General features: G+C 45.8%; 1 protein-coding gene across 2 annotated transcripts in view; it reads right to left on the bottom strand.

Moving 5' to 3' along the window:
* Gria1 (glutamate ionotropic receptor AMPA type subunit 1) overlaps positions 1-14,256 on the bottom strand; it is a 318,504-nt gene that overhangs the window by 109,250 nt on the left and 194,998 nt on the right. For both annotated transcript variants that reach the window (XM_087573808.1, NM_031608.2), the window contains 2 exon segments: positions 6,646-6,807; positions 3,528-3,695 (listed from right to left, as the gene is read on the bottom strand). In XM_087573808.1, the coding sequence (XP_087429934.1) occupies positions 3,528-3,695; positions 6,646-6,807 (330 nt within the window).

The following is a 14,256-nucleotide window of genomic DNA, read 5'->3' as shown; positions in this document are numbered from 1 at the left end:
TCAAATACTCCAGGTTGCATGAACCCAGCTGTACTCCTGAAGAAAGCTTTGTAGTTGTCCACACTCTGGCTGTGCGTTCTGATCCTGTCCTCAACAAGTCCAAGAGCTCACTCTGTGGCTCAGTCCTCAGTGTGCACCTCCCCATTACTTGACCCCTCCATCTCAGGTGCCGTCCATCCTTCACGTCTGTATACTTGACAATGTACCAAATTAGAAGTAAGAGGGAGTCAGCTTTCTGAATATGATGGCTTGGGTTTGGCTCCTAGGAGCATCTACATCTCCACAAGTCCTAGTCATACAGAATATAAATAGTAAACCATGCATCTTTTCTGGGAAAAAGCTCTCAGAGATTTTTCCTTCATCATATCCTTAAAGGTCTCTGACCTCCCACACACTAAGAGCTTGACTTGTGCGACTTGGGTCTCTTTTTTTTTCCAGTTAGAAGCAGGCACAGGGTGTTCCCCTCTTGGAGCACTGTGGGCTTTCAGGTGATCTGCTTATTAAAATCCTAAACAGCTTTCCTGGTGGCAGGCAGGGGCAGCTTCTCTTTGCTGGGGAATTTCAGGGGGTGTATAGAGAATGCCCAAAGCTCTGTGCTGCACTGGGCTGGGCCACTCTTTTGGGTCACCTCTGCTGGGCTTCAGAACAACCTCTGTATGTGTCACCAGACACATACTGGACTCCAAAGTGGGGTTGGGCCTTTGTACTGTGTGACCCAAAGGCTGCAGACACAGGAGCTCTAGAGCAGATCTCTGGGTTCCAAAGACTGGATGCCACTAGGATTTACCTAGGCTCTGGTAGCAGTTGTCCTCTGGTGGTATGGCTATCTAAAGAAGTGGATCTAGAAGCAAATGGTTAGACAGTTGTCTTGGTGGAGTGAAGGCTCCAGAGGTCAACACTGTAGAGAGGAATCTACTGGGTCACAAGACAGACCTAATACGTGGAAGGAGGGGCCCAGGGGAAGGGTTTAGCTCTGCCTTTGTGGTTAATCTGTTGTGTGACCATTGACTCATCACAGACCACTCTGTGTCCATCGTCTCATCTATAAAGTGAGGGGTAAAGTGGGTTGGTAATCTCCAAGGTTTCTTCTGGCAATAAACTCTTGATTCTAGGTGATTAACACAGAAATGAAAAGGAGTCTGTTTTGGACAGATGGTCTTAGGTAAAGAACATATTGGTTTGTTTGTTTGTTCATCAAAAAGACCAAAGGAGCCTCTCATGGGCTGGATTTGACTTTTTTCATGGTCCCCAGTGTTTTGTCCCCCTTTCCCCCTGGAGTGCACAGTCAGCTCTTGGGAAGTACCCATGGAAGGCAGGCACACATGTATTTCTGCTCCCAAACAGTAAGCTATCAGCCTTTACCATGGCAACCAACTCTCTCCAATCCTGTTAGGGCAGAAGCAGAGGGTGAGTGGAAAGACATAAGTGAGACCATACCGGAAATGAATGCAGTTCTAGAACTTTTTTTCCTCCTGGCATTTCCCATGTAGTTCATGTTAAATAGAAACTAGCAATTCCCCTGCCTCTGCCTTCTGAATACTGGGTCTTTGAGTTTGTGTGGCCGGCTGAGGCTTGGGTGCTGTCTGCCTGGCCTCCTCCTTTTCATGAAAAGGAGGTCTACCAGAGAGCTGGCTGGATATTCTGCGATTGCTCAGAGAGACATGGGGGCTGTCTTCTTGCTTCCTCATTCAGAGCACTGCCTGTCACTCCACATTGCGTCCTGTGATTCATCCCTGTCATGGTGGCATCAGAATATGCTTTCAGGGATGTCATTAAGGTGGGAGAGGCAGAGGAGCTGAAAGGTGGCGGGACCAAGGGCTCGTCCCTGGGCCTGTCTAAGGCCAGACTCATGCACTGCAGACAGATCTGTCTCGACTGCTGTCAGGAAGAGCATTTTAAATAAGCTGGGAACAGTCACTTCCGTTTTGGTAATCATTTTGGAACCTGCCTGGTGTCTGTTGTAACTGTCTGGTGACTTGGGGGCTGCCCTGGACAGAGACAGGGGAGGGCAGAGACACAGCTGAGGTCCTAGTGATGCCTGCTGTGGTAGGAAGGCCTGCTGTCTCACTTCAGTCTGGAGGACATGACTGCATGTTCTCCAACTCAGAGGGTTTTTCTTCAGAGAAGAAGCACAGCTGAGGATGCACTTTCTATTCTTTCTCCAGGTTGTACATGGGGATGTACATTCTGCATTCATGTCTCTCTCATTTAGAAGTCTCTCTTCTCCCCTGGGAGCCCAATTCCTTCTGCTGAATGTAGGCTTAATTGTGGAGCTGGCCTCACCCAGGGAATACCATTGGTTGGGGAAGGCGGGTTGGGTTCTGAAGGATAATTACACCAAAATATCTTGCTTTGTCATTCCTTTTGGGCTCAGTGTAGTTTTCTCCTCACCATCTCTTTGCCTTCCCACCAGAGGCAATGCTGTGCGCTAGCAAATTGAGAATCACAAAATGGGCTTGTGGTAGTTCTAGAAACTTCTAGAGACTTCTAGGACCTCCAAGAAGATTCAAGCAGTGGGCAAGCCCCCGGAATCTTCTAAAGCAGGAGAGTCAAATGTGCACCCATTATACCACTCTCTCACCTTGCAGTCCCAGCAGACATGTTAGTAATTTAATATTTATACTCTCCACTGTGGAGTCTGGATTCTGCATAGCCAACTGATCGGGCTAGGCATGGTTTTCTATTCCTGCTCTCTCACAGTTCAAATGCAAACAAAATTGATGACTGCGGTGCTAAGATGAAAAGAAGTCATGTCAGAGGGATGGGCAACAGAGCCATGAAGTTTGTAGGAATAAGAAATGAATGAAGGAGACAAGTCTAGGGGTCTGTGCACAGCTCAATGACAAGCGAGAGCATTTCTTTTCTCTTTTAGTTTGCTTTTGGTGTGTGTGTGTGTGTGTGTGTGTGTGTGTGTGTGTGTGTGTGTACAGATCTGTGAGTGGGCATATATGCATATATTTATGTGTAGAAGCCAGAGGCTGATCTCTTCCTGTTACTCTCTACCTTGGATACTGATGCAAGGCCTCTCACTTGAACACAGAGCTCATGAGTTCAGCTAGTTTTGCTAACCAGCCCCATATGGAGATCCCATCTCTGCCTCTGGCATGCTGGAATTAGAGGCAGGCAATCACATCTTCCCATCATTCATGTGGGTGCTGGGGATCCAAACTCTGGTCCTCCTACTCTTGTGATAAGCACCTTACCTTTTCATCTGCATCCCTGGCCTCGTCTCTGCATACGTATGTCAAACCACCTTGCTGAGCATGGAAATCAATGGCTTTCTGTTTTCAGTATAATCCCTAAGCTGAGAATACACTCCTGATAATACAAGGAGTGGCATCACATTTTCATGGTCTGTTTTGTCCCACGTTTGACTTGAATTCCGTACATTCGACACAAACAATATAGCGGTTACTCCAAACTCCAGGCACATGCTTCATTTTAGAGTGGTGCGTATTGCTTTAACTGGATGCTGATGATTCTATATGGCTCCCAAGAGTGAGATAGGAAGGCTCCACCAGACTTACCTGCTGCAGGGCTCTCTGGATGTCGATCCCTTGACCCCAGGGCACAGCTGGGTTAGCCAGACAGTCCCCAGCATTCCCCCGGCGGGATATGTCAATCCTCTGCCTCCGCAGACTCTGGAAGGCCTCAGCCATCACCTTGACACCATCATAGGTGAGAGCAGAAGTGTACTGGGGAAGGAAGACAAATAGGCAGGTGTCAGAGAGAGCTGACAGGTGGGGTAGGGGGCTGTGCACTGGCAATGAGCTTCCTGCTGAGGGAGTTATGTGTTGGGCCAGAGGCTAGGAGCTTTTACAGATAGGCAGTCCACCCCTCTCACAGCTCTGCTCACCAGTCCAGCACATCAGCTCCCCAGAGCTGTGAATTCAGCATGACCAACTGTAACCTTTAAAGACCTGCTAGCATTTTAAAGTTCGGTGTGATTTGAAAAATGTTGGTTTAATTGGGAAGAAATACATAGATTAAATATGACATATCCACAGGCCAAATACATGGAAAATAAGTTGGCTTCCTTTGTAAGAGAGTCAACAACTGGGAGCCAAGGAGAACTGCCTGCTCTCCCACCTCTTCTAACAGTAAAGGCTATTCCAGGATGTGCCAGCTCTTAATTATCTCCATGTGTAGCTTACTTCATGGTAAAGCGCATATTCTATAAACATTCCCTCTTGTGGATTAATGATAATGCTTAAGGGTTTTTCTCGCTTGATCAAAGAGCGGGTAAGACATGAATGAGACAAAATTAGTCTTACCCCCTAGTATGTTATCTTAAGGTCATGTGACACAGCTGTAGGATGAGTTTATTTTTCCAGTTCTTAGTTGATTTCCTGGCTTGTTATTTGTGTGTGTGTGTGTGTGTGTGTGTGTGTGTGTGTGTGTGTGTGTGTGTGTGTATGTGTGTGTGTGTAGGCTGGAGGTCTTCCTCAATTGGTCCTTATCTCATTTTTGAGACAGTCTTGAGTGAGCCTGGAGCTAACAAACTGACTAGAGTGTGTGGCCAGCAAACCCTGTGCATCCTCCTGTCTCTGATTGCCTGGGGCTTGGATTATAGGCACAAGCTGCCATGCCTAACTTTCTCTGTGGTGACTGGGGATCCAAATACAGATCCTTATGCTTGCACAGCAAGCACTTTAATGACTGAGTTACATCCCCAGTCCTTTCTAATTTATATTTTTAAGACATGCTAGCTCGAAACATTCTGTGTAGCCTAGGATGATATTGAACTCCTATTCCTCCTGTGTCCACATTTTAAGTGCTACCATTACAAGCAAACACTTTTTTTTAAAAGCTTGTTTTGATTTTTCTCAGAAGAAAAAAATACATTACACTTGGAAATTATTTGGGCAGTCATAAACTAATTTGTTAGCCTCCATCAGAGTCAATCTTTGTTTTAAAGCATTTTTGTTTAATCAGATACTGCAATTAGTTTTGAAGAAAGAGGTAAGTCAATTTGATCACTGGTTGAATGAAAAGTGCCTTGGCTTAATAGCCTGCAATCCACAAATAAAACAGACCGAGCAGCCTAGAAACATGGGCTAAGGATTCCCCAATGGTCCCAAGTCTGAGGTCACCAGGCTTGGCCTCAGAATCCTCAACACAGTGTTGCATGTAGCCACTGCCATGCTACGTCATCTGACCTGGAAGGACAGTAGCCTGCTCTCCACATCCACAAACATTATCAAATATCAAACAAAACAGGGTTTGGCTGTGGGATTGAGCTGGGAGAAGCTGAGTGCAGAGCCAGGAGGAGAGCGGCTATACATCTCCAGGCAGGCGTCTCTGATAGTCTTCTGGGGATACAGATATGGGGAGCAAGTGTCATCCTGTCCTCTACTCACAAAGACTCCATCTATAAAGAGAGGGACACTTGTTCTGGGTAAGATGGTGGCAGAAGGGTGGGAGCTGTGGCTGGTGGTCAGCATGCATGAGATATTAATTTTCATTGCTAGTGCCACCAGAGAGAAAAGAAAGATGGCGGCCCTACTTAGAATAGAAGTGACATTTTCTGGCTTTCCTTGCGAGCAGCTAAAGGCACTTTTCTCACATGAGGCTAATAGTGGGTAAGTGAAAGATTTGCTACTGACTACAGAGAGGGATTCTCTCTCTCTCTCTCTCTCTCTCTCTCTGTGTGTATACATGTTCATGTCTTCATGCTTTTGTATATTTGTGTGTTGAGGTCAGAGGTCAACATCAGGAATCCTCTTCTGTTTTCCTCCATGTTAATTTTGAGACAGGGCTTCTCACTGAACCTGGAGCTCAACAATTGGGTCAGACTGGCTCACCAGCAAGCTCAGGGATCCTCATCCCTCTGTCTTCCCAGTACTGGGGTTTCAGGTGTGTGCGCCTGCACCTGGCTTTTTACACGGGAATAGAGGATCCAGCCCTTTACAAACTGAGCCATCCTTTAGTCTCAGGAAAAGAGTTCTTAAGAACAACAGCTGTGCTTTCCCTTCTCCTATCCTCCACTTGTGTTATGGTTTGAGTCTGGAGTATCTTCTCCTTCCTCAAAGAAAATTCCTCAAAGTGAAGGCATAGTCCCTAGAGCTGAGCTTTGAAAAGCCAAGGCAACTGTAACCTAAGGACCCTGGAGGAAGTATGCGCTTTTGCAGACTGGAGCTTATCCCTGGCCCCTTCTGGAATCACCACTCCCTGGATGACTTGAAAAGAGCAGTTTCCCTCTGCAGTGCCTTTCCACCATGATGTTCTTGCCTTGCCACAGCCTGAAAAGCAATGGAGCCAGCTGGCCACACGGTGAAACCATGAGCCAAAATAGATCTTTCTTCTTAGAGTCCACTTGTTCTTGTATTTTGTCCCACTGACAAAAATCACCTAGTGGATGCTGGGTAGAATGCTGCCATCATGGCCGAAGTCCATGGGGCCTTCTTGCACTATAAAACGGATATCAAATGCCAAGTGTAACGGAACAAGGCTTTGGGAATATTTGGTGAATGTGCATCAGTGGTACAAACTGATATGCCAACCTCTGTCACATTGGGATGTCTGGCCCTCACGCTTTTGCTTATTAGGAGACGCATTTCGTTTCTGAAGGCTAATGTGTTCTGCTGTTCAGGAGACAGTTAAGGAAGAAAAGAGGGAGGTGGGATGGGGTCTCCATTTTCACACCTTTGGCCTCTTCCAGTCCACCCTGGTATGGTCTCGGGAGTCACTTGTCCTCCATTGCTGCATGATTCTGGCTGGGATCGTGTCTGTGTAGTTCACCAGCTGGAAACCTGTCACATTGGCTCCGCTCTCCTTGAACTTATTTAAGTCAATGTCCATGAAGCCCTGTGGAGGAATGAAAGGGGAGAGTCAAAACACATCGTCTGGGTAGGTCTCTGTCACCACAGTGCACTACCGATGCTTCCTCTTCTGCTCCACAGAGCAATGCAGGCTGTAGACAGAAGGGTGCTGCCCCCTTCAAATTCCCTTCTCATAGATTTTCTTCCACAATGTTGGCATAGAGGCCAAGATGTCAAGTGTAAGTCTGGAATGTAGGGGCTGGCTTACACTTCCTTGGACCAAGTTACTTTGCTCATTTGCTTACATAATGGAGTCAGAAGGTTGAAGAGAGCATGCAATAGACACCGTGTCACCAGACTGACAATCAGTGAATGGTTGGGATTTAAAACATTATTATTATTTCTTTTAGAATTTCATACAGTTTGTTTTGATCGTCCTGACCCCTCCTGCAGGTCCTCCTGGGTCAACTCTTCCCTACCCACTTAACTTTGTGTCCTCCTTTTTATGTTTTAACCCACGGTGTTCAATTTGTTCTATGCATATACTTGGGTGTGGAGCCAACTCCCGAAGCATGATCAACCTACCAGGGGCATTTTCTCCAGGGGCACCAACCCTCCCAACACCTATAAATTGTCAAAAACTTCTTGGGCTAGGGAAGGAATTCATGCCTTCCTCCCATCTTCACACTGGGGTTTTCTCTGGCTTAAACTTGCACAGGGGTTATGTATGCTGTCACAATAAATATGAGTCCATATGTGTGACTACCCTGTTGTGTCTGGAAAACACGTACAGGATGTGTGTGCTTGGCTGTGTGTGTGTGTGTGTGTGTGTGTGTGTGTGTGTGTGTGTGTAGGTCAGAAAACAACTATGTAGAGATTACTCTCTTTTTCCACATCTATGTAGGGTCTGGTGATTGAACTTGGGTTCTGGGCTAGTGTGACAAATTCCTTTTCTTCTGAGTTATCTCAATGGTCCAGATTTCTCTCTCTCTCTCTCTCTCTCTCTCTCTCTCTCTCTCTCTCTCTCTCTCTCTCCCTCTCTCTCTCCCTCACTCCCTCCTTCCCCCTCTCTCTGTCTGTCTCTCTCTCTCCCTTGCTCTCTCGCTCTCTCTCCTCTCATATACTGTACCTTGACTGAATTTTTTCTGCCCTCCTTCCCTCCCATCTCTTCCCTTCCACCTCTCCTTTCCTCAAGGCTCTTAAGAAGCAAAGGGAAAAATCTTGAAGGAAGGTTATCCCTGGTCACCACCCTGCTTTACCTTTGGAGAGAGGAGACATCTGAAGTGTGCTGGGAACAAGTACCTGCTAGCTTCGCAAGGTCACCAGCAAGTCTGTGAAAGGGGCTGGCTTCTGATGGGGGCCTTCACCTCTCACTGTGCTCTTTTATGTACAATGAACTGGACTTGTTCTCCCGGAGGAGGCCTGGCTACCTCTGACATCCATGAATGATTTTTGATTGCAAATGGAATTTCCTTCCAATTCATCAAAACTCACCCAAAGTCAGAAAGCCTTGAACTTAAAAGAAAGCCTTGCATTTATATAATAAATTCAACAATGAACAGAACTTTCATGTCTGTGGCCTCATTTCACTTCTTTATAAGGTACAGCTTATTTTGTTTGCCACACACAGAAACTAAGACAGAAAGGGAGGGTCAGTGCCCATAAAGTTGCTCACCAAGTTAGTGACAGGGAAGGGACCAGAGCTAAGATTTGTTAAATAATTCACTCATTTCTACCCACAAAAAACTCATCACCAAACACACTATTTTGAGAATGTAGAGTGGATAAGTTCCCTCCCTTGTGGGCCTTGCATTCCAGTAGGGGAAATCATACTGTAGACAAGAAAATGTACCATACAATGCTCTGTAGCTGTAGCTGTGTGTGCTCTGTAGTAGCCATTCATCTATGAGGAGAGGTAAAGTGGGTTGGTGGATGGGGAGATAGATAGTTCAGATGACCTTCCTGTGTGGTCTCATTGGCAGAAGTAAAATGGAGTCCCATGTGTGAATTATGGGATACATAGGTGAGGCACACTGAACAAAGGCCTAGGGGTAAGAGGCTGCTTGGAATGTTCCAGAAACAGCAAAGAGGCTGATGTAACTGGAAAGCAGTCGTGAGAAAGATTTCTGGTAGGAGTTGAGGTCAGAAAGGGGTGCAAGCTGGGTCACACACAGCTTGTGTTAATTTACTTCTTTATTTTATCCATACTGCGCTGCAGGATGTTGAGTAGGGATTGTAAAAATGCGTGCGTGTTTGGCTCCATGGCTTAGGGAAAGAGCCCACTGAGATAACAGAAACAGACTAGAAGAAAGAGCTGAGGAAGTGGGCTTGCAACAGGGAAACCCAGAGCTGACAATAGAGGTCCATGTACTGGACCTGGCTCTACCTTAGGACCTCAGGGCTTGTCTACAACAATTCCTGAAAGAATGGACTTACTAATTCCAAGACTTCCCATTTCTAACAGTGCCTGTGACAGTCTGTGACTCCTTTGAACTCTATTTTACAGGCAGGTTCAGTCTCAGTTCAGTCCCACTCAGCCTTTGCCCTTGCTTCCTGTCTAGGAATGCCATTTCAATTCTTGACCCTTTTCCATGGTCGGGATCCTAGCTAGTGTAGCATCTCTCTGGAGAACTCACTCCTGTCTCCTCATCCGAAGAACCAGTTCCTTCCCTGCAGCAGACACTGTTGGCCCTTTTTCTTTCCACTCCCCATTACACACTTCTATTCCACACTCTATACTAACTACAAACACCTGCCACCCCACCTGCATGCAGAGGAGGCCAGGCATGCTGGGCTCACATGCCCAGGGACATCTCTATGCCACTGACAGCTGCGGAGTTAGTAGATGCCATCCTCTGCTGGTGCCTAAGGTGGTGGAATGTTCTATGCTGACATCCAGAGATGAAGTGAGGGGTGGGACTTCCTAGGAATGTGTCTCAGTGTATCCCTTCTCTTCTTTACTGTGCATCCCTACTGTGTTTCCAGGATTGGCACATAGCTCTTGCTTCTTCCTCAAGTCTTGTTTTGGGCTCTGCTTCCAGGAGAACCCCATTTGGGTTTCCTCCAACACTCAGTCTGGCTCATTTCAGTGTCGTACCTACTGCTTCTCTGGAGCACCTGTCACCACTGAAAGCATCTTTCCTCATTGTTCTTTTTGTCCTCTCTCTTCTCGTTGACAGGCCAACTACTGAATGAAGGTGGGGACAGTTTCAATTTCCATCTGGTAACTGATGGGTCCTAGCACCTAGCCTCTCCATACGTGCCCAGCCCAGGGCAGATGCTCAATCCTTTCTTGCCATGAGAATGAATAAAGCTAGAGATTGTCCCTCAAGCAGGTGTGCCAATTAGCCAGGGGAAACATGACCAGCAGACAACAGCTGCCAGTGAGTGATTTTAATCAGTTGAGATTAACTTGTACCAAAGCCACAGTTCAGAGTGACACAGAGGTAACTGGCTTGTGCAACGGTACCAGCCAGCTGTTCTTAAAGTCAGGATTTGGCTCTGCTACTCAAATTGCATTTGGTGGCGATATACAATGTAAGGGTACAGCCGTCTTGCCACTGGTTAAAAGCCAGCACACACTTGGGAGATTTTTCCCTACTCTTCAGAGACTTTTAAAAAGAACATCTTGTTCGCAAAATAACGATTGAGAGAATGAAATGAAAATTATCTCCCATGGTCAGATCCTGTCACTCGCAATCTGTAACAAGCCCCGAGGCATCCCCACTGACCTTCCCTCCCCAGCATAATGAAGGCCAAGTGGAATGGTGATTTGTTCAAACAGAAGCACAGCTCAGTTTTGTCACCAGCAAGCCTGATGACAATGTTACTAGAGCCAATCCTGGGTCACACATAATCAAGCTGATGGGACTTTCCAACCCCACAATCATAACCCAGAAAAAGAACAGATACACACTTCCCTTTGTGACAGTCACCACAAGAACTATAACCAGGAAGCCACTTGGGTCAATGTACATTCAAGAGCTGACGTCTCCCCTCCAGTGCAAGATTGCATGCTGGGAATTATAACACTGACCCCTAGGATGTCCTAATCACAAAAGAGACTCATAGTCACCAGGCTTGATTTCTCCATAATGCAAGAGCATAGACTTGGTCAGTAGAGAAGTGTGGTCTTGATTAAGAAGGGAAATAAAGGCACTCACTCTTTGCCTGCTAGGAAATTGTGAGATCCAGCTAACTCTATTTCCCCAGTATGTCTACTAAATAGGCTTAATTAAATCATTTTCCAATTTCCTTTTCTATTTTATTAAAAACCCATGAGGGTACTATTTGGTTATTTGTGCATTTTCTTTATCTATCTTATTTATACCGTTATCTAATGTGTTTAAGGACGCCATGTTGTTAATTACAACACTTTAAAAGTTTCAGCTATTAAACTTCACTGTCATGATTTTCTTCAAGCCATGCTGCATATTTGAGAATGTACCCCCACTTGCTGATTCCATTGCTCTAAACACCATTGCTGTTGAAAAAAGAATGACAAAGGCTACAGGTATTTGCTTTTTCAAGTACTTGTCACCCCAAGTTAGATCTTCTACCCTTTAACTGTCCCCTGAGTCCTGGAGCCAGGTGTTTCTCTTTGAAGAGTGACTGTTATCTAAAGTGTTTTGGTGACACATGCCTGTAAGAGCATTATTCAGAAGGTAGATGTAGGAGGATTAAGAAGTCTTTGGCTTCGTAAGAAGTCCACTCCAGCCTGGGCCATGTGGGACTTTGGGAAGAAGGTACTCCTGGGGCAGTCACATCATCCTGTCTCTGTGTGCTTTTTCAGTAGCTCTTTCTATATGTAAGTGGCTGCCCATGATCGATGAGCAAGCAAGATGGGAAGAATGTACTGCCTCGTATCTTTATCCAGAGGCAGAGGCCATGGCTAAAGAAGTGCAGGCTTAAGGATGCTTCTTAATCTGAGGGACACGTGGACTACCTGGTGTACATGAGGGTGCTTGTAGAATAGCTACCCCTAAGGACTGTCAATCCGCAGCTCCAGGAAGGGAGCAGGAGATTCTGGTTTTGGCAAAATGTTAATGCCAATGAGTCAAGACTCAAAGTTAAATATATTAAAACCATGAAGATAATTATCAGAAGAATTAAACAAAAATAGCATAACGCCAGGCATTAAGAAGAGGCTGGGTAAGTTTGAGGGGTGATCTGAAATACTCCATCTCATAGCCAATGAGCCATAGGTGGCAATGGGTTGATGAGGCAAGAACAAAGAGGTGCAGCAGGTGTGGTGTGTAAATGTGTGAAAGAAACAGCCAGAATAACTGAATATGGGGAAGGTGTAACTTCATACTTCTAAGAAACTTGAGATTGGTTTGGACCCCAGTATCGGGGATAGGGAAAGAAAGAAAATGCAGGATTTTGCTTCTTCTTCTTTTTTTTTTCTTTTTTTCGGAGCTGGGGACCGAACCCAGGGCCTTGTGCCTGCTAGGCAAGTGCTCTACCACTGAGCTAAATCCCCAACCCCAGGATTTTGCTTCTTATATTTTAGACACTTCTGTCATAAACTTTTACCCTTTAAATGCATTAGAAAATAACAACAAACCTTGAATAAAGCCGCTGCACTCTCTGGTTGGCTATCATTGTTAGTTCCTGGGAGAAGGGGTTAGTGAAGGCACAGGATTGGGTGATGGGGAGGTGGTAGCATTTGACGAATCACATGCTAGTCTGGTCCAAGAGCTCCTCTTACTCTGCCATCTCTTAGCCTGGGGCTGAGGGTCAGCAGTGGACTCCAGCATAGTCCTGAAGCACAGCTCATAAGACTAATAAAACGATGGTAGTAGGCAAAATAACCACTTCTTGTACATGATCTAACTTGATCTAAACCACCTTTTGGGGACTGTAGGGTTACTGCTGTAGAAAAATGAAAATTAAGCAAGCAGCCAAGAGTTATCCTGGGGCATATTACAAGTCTTTCCTGGTTCCTCTCCCAAGCCATTTTAATGTTTTGTTTATGTCATCCAGCTTAATCCTATGTGTGGTCTGAGAGACAACCGGACAGTAGTTCCAGTAGTTCATTTGCATAAGACACTGAAAGGATTCACCTCGGTTTCTGCTGTGACCTGATTCAGAACCTCTGTGAACTCCCTAACCACACACAATTTGACTTCTTTACCAACGTGTCATACTGCCAGCTCATGGGGAACACAGGACTTTAGATTTAGGAGGGTGGATCCATTACCACAATAAAAGAGGACCAAAGCCTCTCCCATAACAATGGACAGTTAGGATCCCAGAACAAATGTTGTCTGGCCAGAGCAGCCTTTAACAGTAAGCATGATTGTTGGGTTTCTCCTGGACATGACCATCTCTGGTTGCTGTGCAGATATATCTTAAATACTGATTTATCTGGAGCCTGTAAATGACCCCTCCATCCTTCATCCATGCCCAGGGCCTGAGGGACAGCCCTTGGTAGAGGACCAGGCTGTGAGTGTAGCAAGTTTTGTGATTCTAGTCACAGTGCTACCTGACTTTTTAGTGTAAATTCTGGGGATTGAACTCAGATTCTTAAGCTTGTGAGGCAAACGCTTTACTGACTAAGGCTTTTCCCCAGCGATAGCACAGTACTTTCAGGCTGTCAGGCTTAGCCTTCAAAGTACATTTTCCTTTATGCTGCGATCCCTAAAAGAGGGTCATCCACCTGCTGTTTGGCCCTTACCATCCTGTCTGAGCTTGCATCACATCCAATAGAAAGGAGAGGGGACATTCTAAAATGCTCAGGTTTAGTATCAAGATGAAGGCTTATTAAACCAGCACCAGCTCATGGGGAAAGGCCCTTCCATCCCAGCCCCTTGACATCAAGAGGAGGTAAGATCAGACCAAATAAAAAGACCAACTTGTACTTTATACTCTGAATGGCACAGGTTGAACGTGTCAAGTTTCCCCCAAATTGTCAGGGAAATATCTCAGATGACAGCTCTGTGAGGAGAGCAGTCACAGGACTGTAACAGTTTGAAGTCTCCTTCTATTAGGAAGGGTTGGCAAGAGCAGAGAGGATTAGCCTGAAACATAATGGAAGACTGAGAGGGTAGGCGAAGGATGTGCTCGACTCTTGGGAGGGTTGTCATGGGGAAGAGGTGGGAAATTTGTTCTCTACGGCTCTGCCAAGCAAGACAGATGAACAGTCAGATTTCAGGAGAGACTGACTTTTGTTAAATTGATAATAGCAGCCATTGCATTTTTTTCTCTATGAATCAGCCTGAACCAAACAAGGTAGCAGGCGTTTCCATGAGGTCAGTGCTTAGATGATCACATTTAAACCTTGTAGCCACATCCAGAAGCAGGTCCTTTTGTTAACACTTGCAAACTGGGAATGAGAAAACCTAGGGGGTTGGCTTCTTTCAAACTAGTGTGGCTAGAGAGAGAGAGGGAGAGGGTAAGGTGACTCTTGGGCTTGGCTTCTAGCCACCTACCTTCCTGTTTATTCATCTCCCATCCTGTGTAGGCGTCTGTGTTGGGACAGGAAGCTTCAGCT

Source organism: Rattus norvegicus, chromosome 10 (assembly GCF_021556685.1).
Source record: "Rattus norvegicus strain SHRSP/BbbUtx chromosome 10, alternate assembly SHRSP_T2T, whole genome shotgun sequence".
Taxonomy (NCBI): domain Eukaryota; kingdom Metazoa; phylum Chordata; class Mammalia; order Rodentia; family Muridae; genus Rattus; species Rattus norvegicus.
The sequence above is the reverse complement of the archived record's forward strand: the minus strand, read 5'-3'. Positions and strand labels throughout refer to the sequence as shown.